Source organism: Sebastes umbrosus, chromosome 9, assembly GCF_015220745.1.
Source record: "Sebastes umbrosus isolate fSebUmb1 chromosome 9, fSebUmb1.pri, whole genome shotgun sequence".
In the NCBI taxonomy this organism is placed as follows: domain Eukaryota; kingdom Metazoa; phylum Chordata; class Actinopteri; order Perciformes; family Sebastidae; genus Sebastes; species Sebastes umbrosus.
In genome coordinates this window covers 13,848,580-13,865,159 of record NC_051277.1, presented here as the reverse complement: position 1 = coordinate 13,865,159, position 16,580 = coordinate 13,848,580, and the positions used below count along the sequence as shown (strand labels likewise).

The window sequence follows — 16,580 nt, the reverse complement described above, 5'->3', positions numbered from 1 at the left end:
CGAAATTATGATATTTGAAAAAAAAAAATTAAACATCCACATCATGTGGAGTTTCGGGTGTTTTCCTTCTTTTATAGGCCGTCCGTCCGACCCCTCTAGTCTTCTGTTGCTGTCCTCCTTTATCCATACTATTTTTATATCCCTCTTCTGCATTGTTAAGCCACCCACAAGCCAGGGATGTGAGGAAATTTCCCCAGGGGTTAATCAACTTGTGACAAATCCGGTGTTACTGATTACACCGGACATTTTACAAGAAAAGATGACGCTCAATATATTCAGAGCCCTTGTTGGAAATTAGCACCAGCCACCAGCCAAATGCTGGTAAAATATGCAAGTTGGTGGTGGACAATGAAGTTAAGTTAACTTTAAGTTAAGTAAAGGTTGAGCTTTCGCTGCGGAGCTGCAGGTTTCCACTTGGCGCCACTGCGCAGCACACTCCGGCTGTGACAGCTCCGCCATTGTCTTGTCAGTCAGCTCTCTCTTGTCCCATGAGAATTGTGTGAAGTCTGACTCCTGTTACTCTGTGCTGAGACTCCGTACACAGAAACTTTCATTTTCAGTTTGTAGCATCTGTTGTCCGACTGTATTGATAACACAGCGCTGATGCGGGAAAATTAACTAAATGTGTTTAATTTTTATAAAACACGCAAGACGACGGTGGGGGCGGTGGGCAAGTAATGTAATCGGTGTAACACCGACTACTGCGGTGAGCATACCACAAGCCAAGAGTTCACACCCAACCAGGCCCTTCAGATGCAAAAAGGCACCGCATGAAAAAAACACTGCCTGCACACTCCTGGATGAAATACAGAAGGATGGTTTGAGTAACAGATCTGTGAGTTTGATGTATGCAGTAGAAATAGGACATTGAAGTTTTGCATGTATTTGATTGGCCAACTCAGTGTGATGATGTCCCATTGTGGCAAAAGTCAACTTCCTGCGGGACGACACTGTTTCTTGCCTCCAGCAACAGCCGTGGCCAGTGGCATTATGTTTTCGGGTTGTCCGTCCCTCCGTCCCATCCTTGTGAATGTGATATCTCAGGAACATCTGGAGGGAATTACTTAACATTTGGCAAAAACGTCCACTTGGGCTCAGGGATGAACTGACTAGATTTTGGTGGTCAAAGGTTGCTGTGACCTCATGTCTATCCCATTCATATCTCAGGAACACCTTGTGCGAATCTCTTCACATTTGGCACACACAGTATTGGCGTGATTGAGGGACCTGCCTTTTTCTACACAGTGCTAATGTTGGTCTGAACACAGCATAATACCCCTTTTAAACTGCACCAAGCAATTCAACAAATTGCACCCGTTTTATCGTCCTAAATCACAAAGTGGAGATGTAATACAGAAAAATGTCTTGTACCCACTTATTTAGAAGCACAAAATTGTCTTTGTTTGACCAAATTTAGTTTGGTGTCACCGTGGTCGCTGGTGCCAAATCTCTGAGCTCAGTAATCAAGCAATTCAAGCACAGGGAAGAAATATAGCAACTTCCCAACATCGGAGAGTAAGTTTTCTGTCCAGAGAAAGAAAACTTAAACCACCAACATTTGATCCATGCCTCTCTCATCCTCTCTGGTATAAATCATCACAGACTGGCTGAGTAGGGAAATATGAGCATGCTGTGTGTAGCTTAGTATCCTGACATGATAGGACTTTTGAGTGCTCAAGTTGTGGGAGTTTGCACATTTGCAGCAGGTGGTAACTACTTAGAGGCTACAGTGCAGCTTTATACACAGGAGAGTCAGCAGAATGTCAAACAGAACGACTGTGACTCGAACCGATTTCCTTCATCCTCGTTGAGCGATGGCAACCAGGACTTTTATCAGTATCCAACTTCCTGCAGCTGCTATGTCCCAAAGTGTCTTTTTGACACATAATAGGACATAAAGTTGTGTTCCAGAGCAGGACATACTGTAAAGGTCGACACTCTGTAAAAGTGCTGTTGTCTTTAAAGATTTTCTTGCATTTTCAGAGCCCCTCAAAAACCTGGAGTAGCACCCGAGGGCTCTTAAAAATAGACAGGTCAGTGTGATGTCAAGGTAGGGAAGGACAAAAGCCTCTCTCTGATCCTGTCTCTTGTTCATCCTCAGCCTTATTTGGTGAGGAGATGAAGTTAAGTGTCCACTGGGAGCTTCTTTGTCCGTAGTGCTGGGGACTTGTTGTCATTATTTTCATTGTAATATTCCCAGATGTACTTACAGCTGAATATGTTAGAAATATGCTTTTTTATTTTTTTATCAGTTGAGATTTTTCTTCAACTTCTTAAAGTGGAAAGAACTTTGATGTGTCCACTTTGTCTGCACAACTATCAGTGGTTGATATTGATTGCAAGGCAACCAAAAATGCTTTTATATTAAAAGATGGTTTAGAAGAATATTGAACAATAATTGACTATAGCAAATTTGAGTATACTTTTATCACACAAAGGAGATTTGCCAAAAGCGGATCATTGTTTTAGTTTTGTTATATTATATGCTATTATTGTTTGCCCCACCAGATGGGGCCTAAGGGTGCATTCACACCAGATCAGGCGATGTGGTGAAAATTCAAGTCTTTCCATTCATTTTGAATGGGGGTAGTGCGTTTGAGCTGCAGAACAAAAGACGTTAATCGTTGCAGTTAATGGGCCATTAAAATGACTCTTCCACACCGTTGAACAACCCTGCGGCGAACCACTGGATCTGGTGTGAATGCAGCCTAAAGGCCCAGGCATACTAACCCAACATCAAAGAACTAGTGGGAACAAATGCCGGCCGTTGAGCCGCCTCACGTCGTCTTTGTCTTGACTCAAACACACCGTAAAGACTACAGCCGACGGCCAGTTAGTAGCACGTACGTAGTTGTCATTCAAAAAGGGAAACCAGAAGACCGAGGACGGCACATATACAAGCCATCGTTATGATACGTTCATGGAACAAAGCAGCGTTTGCCGACCATTTTCACACCACTCTCACTCACCACTTCGCTTCATTCCAGATGGTAATGTGGTTGTGAAAATATTCGTGTGTTTGAATGATCAGATGGGATGAAGATGAAAAATTCGAAGAGCCTTCTGTGTGTGTCCTCTTGACTCGTTGGCTTGCTTTCCTCACTTCCGTTTATCTTCTTGTGCACTGATTCGTTTAAGCTGTACAGCCAATCAGAGTGATTTCTCTCACCAACGGGCGCCATCGCCGATTCAACACGGTGAATCGGATGAAAAAACTCCGACACGGGCAAACTAGAGCCGACGGTGCAGGACGCACCGGAAAAACTAGACGGACGCTCAGTGACGGTGATGATGTATCTTGTTTCACAGAGGATAAACCGTTCTATTTTGGTAAAACTCAAGTCGACTTTGCACACAAGATATCTAAGGTAGTTTGCACCCCAGAGGATAAACCCTTTAGATTTTAATAACCCATGTCTTTTACTCTTGTTCGTCCAGTCAAACACTGTCAAATGTTGGGAGACAGAGACGAGCATTGCAGCCTCTATTCACGGGATAACATTACCTTTTGTGTTTGTTTGTTTAATTTTTTTGGCATCTCGCAGGTATCACACAATGAAATGTTACATTTCCAACAAATGACATGGCAGGCTAGAAAGGTCTCTTGATGACATTTTGTCGTCGTACAATGCACCACAAAGAAAGAATGGCAGCTCATCACGGTGTGGTACCAGAATATATAGTTTTGTGTTGTGTATCAAAATTGTTTTTGCCCTTTTTTAACCTTTGAGTAATCTCTGTATATGATTTGCCCTTGACGTATTTGACTGTTAATGCCCTTTCCTATCGTTGCTTCTATTTATCGTCTCTGTCAGACAAGACAGCAGAAGCCCTTTTATGACATGTGATATTTTTCTTTTTCTATCCCGTCCTTTTGGGATGATTTAGAGCCATGTTCATTTTCAGCACATTTGCAAGACATTGCTGTTTCAGTAGACACCTATAGGTTAGCTCTAGGGTGACAGGAAAATGTTATAATTTCCTTGCTCAGATGTTCCGTTTCCACGTTCAAAGCAATTTACTCACCTGTCTCTACCTTTAGGTAACCACCGCCCGCTCATGAATGTGACCAGCTTGTCCTTATAATCTGAACTTTTCCATCTTATCCAGGAAGTATGATTGCTCACTCTGTGGCCAGCTTTCCATTTCACTCAAGATGTACGTCAATTATTTCAAAATCATAGTTTCAGGAGAGATTGATATGGATTTATTCATGAAACCGGGCTCTAAACACGCAACAAACATCCTTATTTATCATACTTTCCCTCGCAGCCGTACAATTTAGAGCAATCATTTTCCACAATTGTCATCTTTGCTACAGAAGGTAAACAGTCGTCTGCGTTCGCTGTAATTCCACCCTGAGGTCACATTTTGCCTTTTTCTCTGAGACACACATGATCAAACAACACACTGCATATTACTCTGCGAAAACATGAAATCTAGGCTGCTGTTCAAGGCGTAATCTCTCTTATTTAAGTTCAACACTGGGAGGTGTGTTTTTTTTATATACGCCAGAGTACTTCACAGACTTAATAGACTGTTAAATTGCTGTAATAAAATAGTGTGGCTTTGTTTTTACTTGACATTTAATGTGAGCTTTTTGTTCCACGTGGTGTTCGTACATTTATGTTCTCAGTTACAGTGACTTGCAATGAGTGCAGCAGTACGATAACGTGTTCACACGGCATGTGCTTTGCATAGCTTGGTTAAACTCTGGATCATTTAGTGCTTTGCTACGTACATATTTAAAAAGGTTTGTGCAATAAAGACAATACTTTTTTATCTTAAAGGGCACAAAATTGAAAGTTGTGCATGGAGATGCCTGAATCTTGAGGTTGGAAACCTCAAAAACACCAGAAACGAGAAAAATGATTGACAGGAAAAATGTACTGCTGGTTGGAAGTCTGAGCATAAAACTGATTTAAAGTTTTTCAAACTGCATTCTGGGCAGATGTCTGTTTATCATTTCCCTAAGATGTTATTCAATGCCTGCTGAAGGGCAATATGGGACAAATCTGTTGCTATACTTTAGAAGGACAGTGGCTGTCGTTATTTCAGAAGTATAGGTTTAAAGAAAGGCTTGAAATCCCTGAAACGGATTGGTGATGTGACTTTGGTCGGATGAGGACGATTCAGGAATGTGACTGCCAGACATTAACAACAAGGACTTTGTGTAGAGTTTGAGCACTACCGCTCTACAGTACGACTACCAAAGGGTTGGGATACTCCCACTGAGCTGTGCCGAGAGCAGTCGTGACCATTCAACCCATGCTGCCAAAGGCGCAAATGGGTTTCTATAGGACAGGACAGGACAGCATAGAGAAAGGTGTTGTTTACCTTGATAACATGCTGGAGCTGTTGAGCCTGTAGTCTGCAGCTTGTCATCTAACAGCTCACTGTGGCTGTTTCTCCTTGTAATATTCCTACCCCCGGACCAAATATCTCCATACCTTGTTATGTTGACCAATTTTATTTAAGGATAGTACCAATAGCGAATTTCCACTTACCAATTTCTGCTCAAATATATTTTTCCATCGTGGCTTCACAAAAAAAAGTTTCCAACTGGTTGCTATTGGAAGGCTTTTAATGTGAAGCAGCAACAGCAGCAGGAAGTGGTTTGCTTTAGCAATTAACACTGCTCTAATATATGGCTGGAAAACCATCAGTAATGAGTGTGAACAGGAACGTTGGAGTGAAACTAAATTCTGAATCAGAGATTCAGTTGGTCGGTTTCTCTCATAAGTCAACTAATTGAAGATCTCAGCTTTGTTTACTAATTACAAACAAATCAAACCAACATTTTATATGTGCTTTGTGTTATCTGTCCTTTGTTCGTAACTCTTTGTTGATACTGCCTAAAGGAAGAGATTTCTGATCTCATTGAGGCTTTCCTGGTTAGATAAAGATTAAATACAAATCATCACAGTCCAAATTGATTACAATCCCTCCAGCAGACTTTTCTGATTAAAGGAATTATCTTATATGGTAGAGTTGTAATGATAGATTCTGTTACCTTATGTGTTTGTAATTTTAAAAAACCATGAGCCACGATAAATGAAAATGAATTGGTAACTGTGATGAGTATACATCCTGTTTCCACTTGGCCAAAGGTTTTGACTACTCTGACGACGTATCCAGAGGGCTGACGTGATCTAAATAATGTCCTTGGGGATCTAGAAGGAATAGTTTAGTGAGGACAGCCACCTCCTCCAACAAAAGTTTGTAATTGCAGAGGAAAGGAAATGTTTGTACTTTTCTACAAGCCCCCGCTAGTTATACACCCTCCTCAGGTGCACAAATAATGTTTCTTAGTCAAATGAAAATTATATTTATTTGGAGCTGGAGCCATGATGACTCATGCTGGCTTCAGGTATATACAAAGGACGGCTCTGAAAATGAAGCTACATCCCACAACACTTCACTTTCCTCTGCAACAGCAAAGTATAAAAAAAAGTTAGTCAATCTGGCTAAGTTGTCCTCCCTAGAATATACTTGTGGATATTACAGAAGGTGTTATTAAAAATATTTAAAACAAATTTACGATGATACAAAATTGAGAAAAGCAGCAAACCTTCTCATTTGTCAAGCTGTAACCAGAGAATGTTGAGAAGACTGATATGATTAAATGATTTATCTAAATGGTCCATTCATTTCCCGTCAGTTTTTAAACCACTAGAATAAGCAGAACTTGCTGTGTAAATCACCCCGGTATCACCTCTAAATCAGCTCTTCTACTTAGATGTGTGGTCCTTCTCAGGGCGCTGTCGTCGACCTTATACTGACACTGAAACAGTTGAAGCCTCATCATTCATATCATGTCTTGTGGCAGAAAAAGGTTCAGTGCATCTGAACCATCGGTACTTAGAGCAACAGTGTAAAGTGATTCATCCAGAGCACCGTCTGTTGGTTTGGAGAAGAGTTTTTGTCGGCTCATTGGTGCGAGGAAAATAAAGTTGATTGCTGACTCAACAAGGTGATGAAGCGAAGGTGGGAGAGAGAGGGAGGTGAGCCAGGGGTTATGTTGATAGAGAAATGGAGGGCAAGAAGGAGAGAGACAGAATGACAGAGGAGGTGTATTTGATGGCAAGTTAATGATCGTTGGGGGTCATGGCTGGTTAGTTAGATGATGCACTCTGATGGCGAGACTGCGTCAGAGAAATTACAAGTCAGCATATTTAAGTTTTATAACTTTGTCTTTCTCTGTGGAACATTATTGGTTTATAGATTTGTCATTGAAAGGGTGGCCTGACAAATAAACTGTCCTGTGGTTAGAACATCAGGAAAGATAGGGTCCATGAACAAAAACACTGAGCCATCGTATGTTCAACGTTTTTTTATTTTTAAATTATTATTGCCAATGTTGCCAATTATCCCACTGTCTACTAACAAGACAACATGTCCTCATCCATTCTGCAGAGCACTTTCTGCTGTGCAACAACCAAGGTCATTTGTAAGAGACACTCAGCAACACATTGTATAGACGCCGACAGCAAGGACTTCAGTTCCCCATTACAGGATTTATACCAGATGGAATAATCACATCCGTCATTCTGCTCTCTGCTGTGTGTTTACATTCAGTCAGAGGATGATGATATAGAGCAGGATATATAGGGTCACCTTGCTTGAAATGAAGGCTTCCATTGATATCATATAAAAGTAAATACAGGAAATGTGCTATTTCACACAACAAATGGTGTAGATATATATACATATACCATTTTAGACTGAAAACGCTTATCATATTTCAATTCATCACAAGGTGAGATGCGTTAGGATCTATGTGGATGACCCTCTTCTATATATCTCTTCTTTATATTCTCAAGAAAACCCCGATCTTGCTGATATCTGTTGATGCATTTAGGCACGATCTACTCAAGGGAAGTTGTCCGATGTCGTCCGCTCATCTTTGATTGGGGCATTGACAGGAAATTGTTATGGCTTAGGACTTGATGTCGTTAAGATGATAAAGACTTCTTTATTTCTCTGGCTGCTGGTTTTACTTTTGAAAGAAAAAATTCTGGAGTGTCAGCGAAGCATAATGTAGCTGCCGCTGCTGCTGGCTCCATGCTGAGCAGATCGACTCCTGGCTAATTAACATTAGCATACGCAGACCTCGAGTGTTCTCTTGCTGTTGGTGCCAGTGAAAACAGCCTGGGAGTCTGTTGGGGAGGCCGAGATCCCCCTCCGTCTTTAATGAGCTACAGTCCACTGAGCAGCACATCGGCCAGATCTGGGTGTGCCAGATGAAACGCCGGGTCATGTGGCTCCTTCCTGCTTGGTGATTTCTGGCGGCGAGGTGAAGAAATGAGACAGTGGGACAACGTCTAGTACATCCCGATTGACTGTGGAGAAGAGGAAACTAAGACCCTCCGTACCAATCTTTGATCCAAGCTCAGACAGAGCATCCCCTATTGCTGACTGTAGCTTGTGGCTCCGGAGGTAATTGACTCCACCTGGCTGGGGAGCTGTCTCTCTCAGTGGATTTAAAAGTTGTGGGCTCAGTTAAGAAACTGCCCGCTGACAGTATAAAGACAGCCAGACCCCCACTTCCCTTCTTCCCTCTGAGTCTGTCCTTTTATTTTTGTCTTCTGGCTGCTTATTTGAACTGTCCTGGCCTGCTCAGTTTCTCTGTTGATGCTGGTGGGTGTAAAGATAAAAGCACAGAGTTTCTAGTTGTTAGATGGTGTCTTGTCCTGCATGTTAAAAATAATGTGTAAAAATAAAGTTCTGTATTTTAACATCTTTCTACACAAATTAACTTTCTGCCATTATCCAAGTTTAATCAAATCACAGTAAGCAAACTACCTAAAGACTTTTCTAGATATTGTTACCATTGTTGTTGTTGTTGTTGTCTCAGCAAATGTCTGGGCCTACGCCTGTCTTGACTCTTAAGCTCCAAGCATTAAATTCCCCTCCAGCTCTCCATGACTGGATCATAGCCGGTTGTGCAGCTGTCAGTCTTTTCACAAAACATTGATTCAGTGATTTGTGGATCAAAAGAACTTTTATCTGGCTTTTTTGACGGCTACGTTACGTTTAACTGTTTTTTCAACAGCATTTAGTGTGGAGTTAGGAGCTGATACACATTGATAAATAGGCATTAAAATGCTACTGAAACAATGGTTATATTTAACATAGACATCTTAAATAACTGAAGTTATGCAGCCCGGTTTTATCCTTTACTGTATGTCTAGACTAGAGGTCTTCACAGGTCCACTTGGGTTTTTTAGTATCCAAGGTCCTAATTATAGACATTGTCAGAGTTCGTTTTGTCTTTTCATTGTTTGATTTTAATTTTTTCTCCTTTATACTCTTTGTATTCTCTCTCTGGTTCAAACGTGTTGTTTGAGCTACATAAATAAGTTTTTAATTTTTATTCAATTTACTTCTTAATTTACTTAATCTGCTGCTGAGTTATTAAAATTAGGGTTGTTGACAAAATATTTTTTATTATTAAATCAAGTTTCTTTTCACAGTTTCTTGTTAAATGGTGGTCAGTCACGCTGCCACCAGTGTTGGTGTTCTCCCTCTCTGTCTCTGGTTCAGTTTGGGTTGGGTCTGATTATCCTTGTTGTCCTTTTTGGATGAGATCTCTTTATTTAAAGAATTAATTTTCCGCTCATACATTCTTTGTAGCGTGCCGGAACTCAAGTGCACTGATTACTGTTTCTGCATAACAGAGTGCCAAGTGGATCAGTCAATGTAGAGCACCTCCCTAAGTACGCACAGAAATCATTCACTTATACATTCATTCAGACGCTGTACTTTTATTGAAATAGTCATCATGGCTGTATATGGCTACTGTATGTACTTGTTTAAGTTCATCTGCAGCTATGGAGTCATTAGAATATACCCGCTGTAGATAATTTGACAAGTGAGTTTCTCTTCATGGCTTTCTCGTCTTCACAAAGACGTTAAACTCTGCAGATGTGATGCCCGGCCTTAAAGGTGCATTGTTGATAAGGTCACTCATTCACCTTGCTTCTATCAACACTGACCTTACCCACATCATAAAACCACCATCATCACATCTTCTCCTTCTCAGACGTCTTTCTCTGAAGGTGTCTCAGCTCTCCGGCGTACCGAAGCCCCAGCAGGGACAAAGAGTTGCTATTTTCTCTTTGTTTCTGTAAGATCGGAGTTTGTACGGCCAAATTAGTGTGCTCAGAGCGTTCTCTCTTCAGCCCTTTGAATTTGCCTGATGATCCACGCTCTGCCTCTCTCTCAGGGGGACTGCAGCACGCCTTTTAGCTGCAGCCGTGTGGATTATTTGCTATGAAGGCTCAGTGCGATCTCGAGGCATGCCTTGCCGTTCTCCTTCACGCCGCCGCAGCCTGCCTCGTTTGATGGCTCGCTTGGAAAGCTTCAAATGTAGTTTGAAGAGCAGCCTTCCACCGGCGAGGGCCTTTTCCTGGAAGTGACAGGTTTACTCCCCAGGACTGTGTGGCGGCGAGGTGCTTTCGGCGTACTTGTCACATGAAAGCTCGACCTTGCCTTCGCCCCGTAGGCTAATTCGACAGAACACGCAGCAGCAAGTGATTGATTATGGTTCCAAGAGTCTTTTATCAACCGCTGGTAACGGCTGTCCCACGTACAGAGAGAACAAGAACACCCGACTTGTCCTCTCCACTCACTGCGGAGAAGATGCTTACGGACAGAGAGCGAGAGATGAAGTGTGTTTGTGCACGTATCAGGACTCTTTTCAGATGTGTCCAGGTGTGTAACAACTGCCCGTGTGCAGAGATTTCAAGCTTCGCTGTAGAGTGTATTAGCAGCATGGTGTCGGAGCGGGACGCTTGTTTTTTGTCCCAGCATGGCTGCCCCTTGCTGTTTATTCCCACCACCATGGCAACGGCTGAAGATGACTTGGGTCCCGGTGACCGTAGAAGCACGGTGACCAGTCCCACCAACCCGTGAAAAACACTCGCAGCAATCACAGCTTTGTTTTCTCACAGCGGGCGTCTCTGCCCTCTCTCTCTCCTCTTTCTGACCTCATCCATCTCTTTTACTCCTCTTCCCTCATCCTCTCTTTATTCGCTCATGCAGTTCACCTCATTGCTCACCCATCCCTCTTTTCTTTCTCCTGAACCTTCTCTGTCATCTACTGTCGCTCTGATTTTTTTCCAATCAGGTCTGTGCAGCAGAGTAGATAAAATGAAGAAACTGTCCCTTTTATCTCTTCTACAGCAGAGAGCAGTCATTTCCTCATCCAGCTCTTCTGTTACACATGATCATTCTTGTGTAACAAGAGTAGAAATGAGTACATGAAAAGAGATGCTCTTTGCCAGAGAGATGGTATTAAATTCTCCAGAGAAGCCAAAGGTCACAGCCTTAATGAGTTTCACAGTTTCTTTGAACAGGTTTTTTTTTTTTTTCTTTTTAATCAGTCACTCAAAAATCTCGACACACCAAAGCCCATTTTCCACACACATGTGCTGGCTCTGCTTGACTTAACCACGGCTGTGACTAGCGGTCAAAGGAGCGGCTGTACAACGGTGGAAAAACACATTTAATTTCTTATATTCTTCTTAAAACAATTGCAAAACAATTTTTTTACACTCGCTTGAGATGGTTTCTGCCTTTGCCTGTAGAAAAAGAGTTGATGCACTAAATAGGTTATGAGAACGCCTTTGCCAAACATTGAACTCACAGCTGTTTCTGCTGTCGGCATCTTCCCAGATATTCCCATAATAAGCAAATGCTTGTGTTCGTCTCCAGACAGCATGAAACATGGCCAATACCAGCTGACATGAAAGAACTATTATAACTTCTCCAATTGAAACAAATTATTGAAGTGTTCTCTCGTAGAGGGTTAGATGGATTAGGAAACTTGTTTTGTTTCCATGGGTGAAGTGTAGCCTATAGTGCCAACTACTGACCAAACTAGGCTTTGCGTAGCCAAGTTTATTCACTCCAAACCAGTTGATTGAAACGCACCTAATTTACATTTCTTTTTTGCAACATTTCAAAAATTCGCTTGACAATTGAATAGAAATGCGGCTGCTGACGAAATAAAGAAATTTAAGGGGTGTTTCTAATGATGGATGTAACCCCTATATGGTCCATACACTTGAGAGTCTATGGGGAGACATGCTAACTAATGTAGAGGATGTTTTTCTTAAATTGTGCCTCTTCAGTATGACGACTGCTATGAAAATGTCTAAAAAGTTTAAAAGCTGAGATAAGAAAAATTAACCAGTTCTGAACGTTATAAAAGCACATAGATAAACAGTCAGTCCTTTAACAAAGAAGTCTGTTAACCAACATGAACGTATCTCTTCTCGTCCTCCTCCAGGTGCTCTCGCCATCCTGATACCGGAGCTGGACCTCGTCATCTCGTTGGTCGGCTCGGTCAGCAGCAGTTTCCTGGCGCTGATCTTCCCTCCCATCCTCCAGACTCTAACTTTTCACGGGGAGGGCCTGTCGCCTGTGGTGACCATCAAGAACATCGTCATCAGCCTGATCGGGCTGATCGGGTTCCTCACGGGAACCTACATCGCCATCGAGCAGATCATCCACCGTAACGCACTCAAACATGAAGAGACGTTCTCCTCCTACATGGTCCAGTGATGAAATGACTGCTGGCAGGTGGACGTAACTCACCCACGCCATTTAGAAACCATTTAGGGCACATTTTTTATTTTATTTTCCTCTTCTTCGATTTGCTGCTGTTGGATATGGCAGTCATTTTAGCATTATTCTATCACACGTTTAAGCAGTTTGAAGCTGTACGGATCGGTGGTGCTCGGTGTCGTGTTTCATTATGTCACTGCTTTACTACAGTGTCCTGTCGTATCCGACATACATGCTAGTTACTCATATTTCATCAAGTCCAGGAATTTAGTGCAATCTAATGAAAACATAATTATGAAACAAGCTAAATAATTCTTTCATGTAGCTTCAAAAGATTTTAAGAGATTTAAAGGTTTTTAGAGGTAATTTATCATGTTGACAACCTGAATATATTGATGTTTAATCAAACTACCTCACAAAATGGTATCAATTTGGTCATTCTAAACGTTTTTTAACATCCAGATTAGATGCTGTTGCTGAACATTTAATGGACTTGTTACCCCGAACAGCTTCTCATTTAGAGCATTAAGAGTTTGACCACCCACCACCTCATTTAGAAAAAAAAATTAACCTTTGTTTTGTTGCACTTTGATTTATGCCTTATTCAGTGAGACGGCACACTACTTATACATAGACAACACATCACACAAACTTTAAATCAAGTAACTGTAACTTAAAAAGTACAGACAACAGAGTTTGTTTTTAACAAAACACAGGACAAAGAAAGGGTTGAGTATCAAAAGGGTTTTCAATTGGAACCAGTTTCAAATGAATGAAAAAAAAGGATTTGTTAGGATTTGTTAGGATTTGTACGGAAGCCCCTGAGAGGCAAGTGAGGAAAAACAATTCTGGTGATCCATTTTTTCTTTTTTTTTCTCATCTGTGAAACAGGTGAAGAAAGAAAATGTTGTTGTTGTTGTAGTACTCATTTTGGCCACAAGAGGCAGTGCACCACTACCCCATGCTCTAAATTCTTTTTTTGGTACTTTTTTATTCCAGCTGAGTTTTAATTCCAAGGTACATACATTGTGTTTTAGAAAGATATGTAACTTTACTGTCATGTCTTACTTCTGGCTAGACATTTATTTTAATATGTGCAAATCTGCCGTTAGGGAAAACATGACTGCTTTTAGTCCTATTTAGAACATACATCAGATCGGCAATACGTCATCCAGAGTAGGCTCTCATGACCACGCCCCTTTTTGGGGGGAAAACAATCCCGTATCCCTCATAGACGGTAACAGAGTAAACAGAAGAACAAACCGGTAATAGTAATGCAATGAAGTCTCTGGGATCTTCGGTTTTCTATCCCCAAAAGGGGGCGCGACCTTGACTTTTTGCAAAGTACCCGTATGTGCCGGTCTGATGTGTGGGGTAGTGGTGCACTTCAGCCTCTTGTGGCTGAAATGAGTATTACAACAACAAACACTAATTCACAAAAAAGTAATTTAAAAGAAATGATCCTGGCACTTTCCTCTCAGGGCTTCTGCAGAATTGTATTGTTCGATTTCGCTTATTGAATCCTGACAGCGCGGTAACACGCGTCCGACCATTGTGCACAGTGTTTACAATAAAGTGCATAAGTAAATTACATTCACCAAAGGAAAAAAAATAGGAGTCCGTAGCTCATAATGTTGAGATATTAAGTCGAAACTATAAGCTACAGATGTTTTGATAATGAGATACAAGAGGAAAATGTTTCCAATAATTTTTTCCGTGGTTAATGTAATGCCTTAATGTACAAAAAAGCGATGAAATTATCGTTATAATATTATAAAGAAGGGAGGAACATTCATCGTTATAATACCCCACAATCACACCATGCTGGAACATCTGGCTCAAAGGAAAAATAGACAACATTTAACTGGTTCATAACAAGATAAAGAATATTTATATTTTATTGTATATTAGATTTTAAAAGCTTTTTTTTACTGTCTACATATTTTGGTTGCCATTGTTGCACAAAAAAGAAACCAGGATTTGACAAGAACCCAGATTGATGAACACAATAAAATCTCACTGATACTCAACCCCAGAATAAAATGTCACATTTTGTAAACATTGAAAAATACTAAATATATCAGACTTTAGAAACTTCTGTGTTTATGTAGGAGCTCTTCTGTTTAACACATTTTTTCTTGTCATTAAAACTTTTATTTTTTTGAATTCCTTTTTTTATGTTTTTATGTTTTAATGTATTTACTAAATTAATGGTTGGGTATTTTTTAATAGTTTTTTTTTTTTTTTTATTCAACAGCATACATTTGTAAGGCTGTTATTTTGGTTTAATCACAGCGAGGCTCTGCATGTAATATAATGTAATATGTATGTAATATAAAACACAGTTTAATTACGAGCTGTTGGTATTATATTCATGAAATAGACCCATCATCTGCTTTAGTGAGCAGACGCAGACCAACGCGTACTGTAAGTTCGTTCTAAAGCTTCTGTACTGATGTAAATGTCTTCAGTGTTTATGTGGCAGTATACAGACGGCTTGTGAAAAGCTATGAGCCTTACGTGTCAAGCATTTGTAGCAGCTGTTGAATCACAGCTGGAGTTGTCTTTGTGTATAAATACATTTGTTGCACATGTAAATGTCTGCACACAAACACACAATATGTTTATTCTTATTTTAAATACCATTTTCTCCTGTGGATGGAACTAATATGCTAAAACACTTTGAAAGAGATTTTCCCCACATTTTCCCACTGGATACTTTAAGAGGATGATGATGTGCAGCTACCCAAAGAAGACTAATTTCACTTTGGCTGCAAACTTGATACTTAATCAATTTATTATTTTTCAATTAATCGATTGTTTTATAGAACAAATGCTCATTTCAAGTGCCCAGAGGCCAACACGTCATCCTCCAGTTAAAATGTTGTTTTAACTGCAGTTTAAAAAGCTGAAACCCACAAATGCTTGTGATGTGTATTTGATAAATTAATTAAAAACCCATTTTTTGTTTATCTTAATTTCTTAATTCCTATAAATAAATAACATTCAGAGTATCCACATGTGCTTTCCTGTCTTTTTTAGGTAGCTGCTTACGTTGTAGCGCGAGGTTTACGTTGTAGCACGTGGTTAACGTTGTGAAGCGGTGGCGGTTAACGTTGTAACACGTGGTTAATGATGTATAATGATGGCGGTTAATGTTGTCAAGTGTGGTTAAAGCTGTGAAACGTGGCGGTTAGATTTAGGCAACAAAACCACTTGGTTAAGGTTAGAAAAATCATCACGGTTTGGCTTCAAATAAGTACGCTTGTAACGTAAGCTACGGACATGACGTCATGTGACTCAGTGGCGTAGCGAGGCGTAGTGTTACGTGACATAACGTTGTCAGTAAAAATAGCTACACTTTTGGTTTCACACAGGACACGAACACTGGTCCCCTGAGTCAGAGTCCTGGATTTGACTTTTTGCTCTTGCAGCAGTGTGCAGGATCTGGAGGCATCTAGCGGTGAGGTTGCAGGTTGCAACCAACTGAAAGTTCTCCCGTGTGCCAAGCGTGTTGGAGAACTACGGTGGCCGACGCGAAAACCTGAGAAAACATACTTATTAATATTATATTCCATTTCTGCCAATAGATCCCCCTAAATGCTGCACACTGCTCCTTTAATACTACGTCCGTCGCTCTGAGCGTCTATAATAACAATGCTGGTTGGTTTACAGTAGAGTTAGTGGAGTAGAAAGCCTGGTGCGTCTCATACAGACGCTAAAAGATGCCTTGTATCAAGATAAGTCCCTCCCTAGCTTACTGTTTTTACAGGAAACACATGAATATGTGGAATCAAATAGCACTTTTCATTATGTACTTGGGAACTACTAAATGTGGAGGGTCATTTCAAGGTCATTTATTGATTTTGCCGGGCAAAGATTACCTTCAAACATAAACTACCAAATAACAAATGTTCAGTGTAGGTCGCAGATAATCTGCAGCGGCAGTTAAATAATCATGTGAAGGCGACATACTGTTCTGTCGTGAGCTGCTTCATAATGGTCTC

General features: G+C 40.8%; 1 protein-coding gene across 1 annotated transcript in view; it reads left to right on the top strand.

Moving 5' to 3' along the window:
- Nucleotides 1–13,348, top strand: part of slc36a1 (solute carrier family 36 member 1) — a 43,892-nt gene extending 30,544 nt beyond the window's left edge. Inside the window, exon 12 of the mRNA XM_037780399.1 lies at nucleotides 12,296–13,348. Within this exon, the coding sequence (XP_037636327.1) occupies nucleotides 12,296–12,570 (275 nt within the window). The 3' untranslated portion in view covers nucleotides 12,571–13,348. The remainder of the gene's footprint in view (nucleotides 1–12,295) is intronic.
- Nucleotides 13,349–16,580: the final 3,232 nt, after the last annotated feature.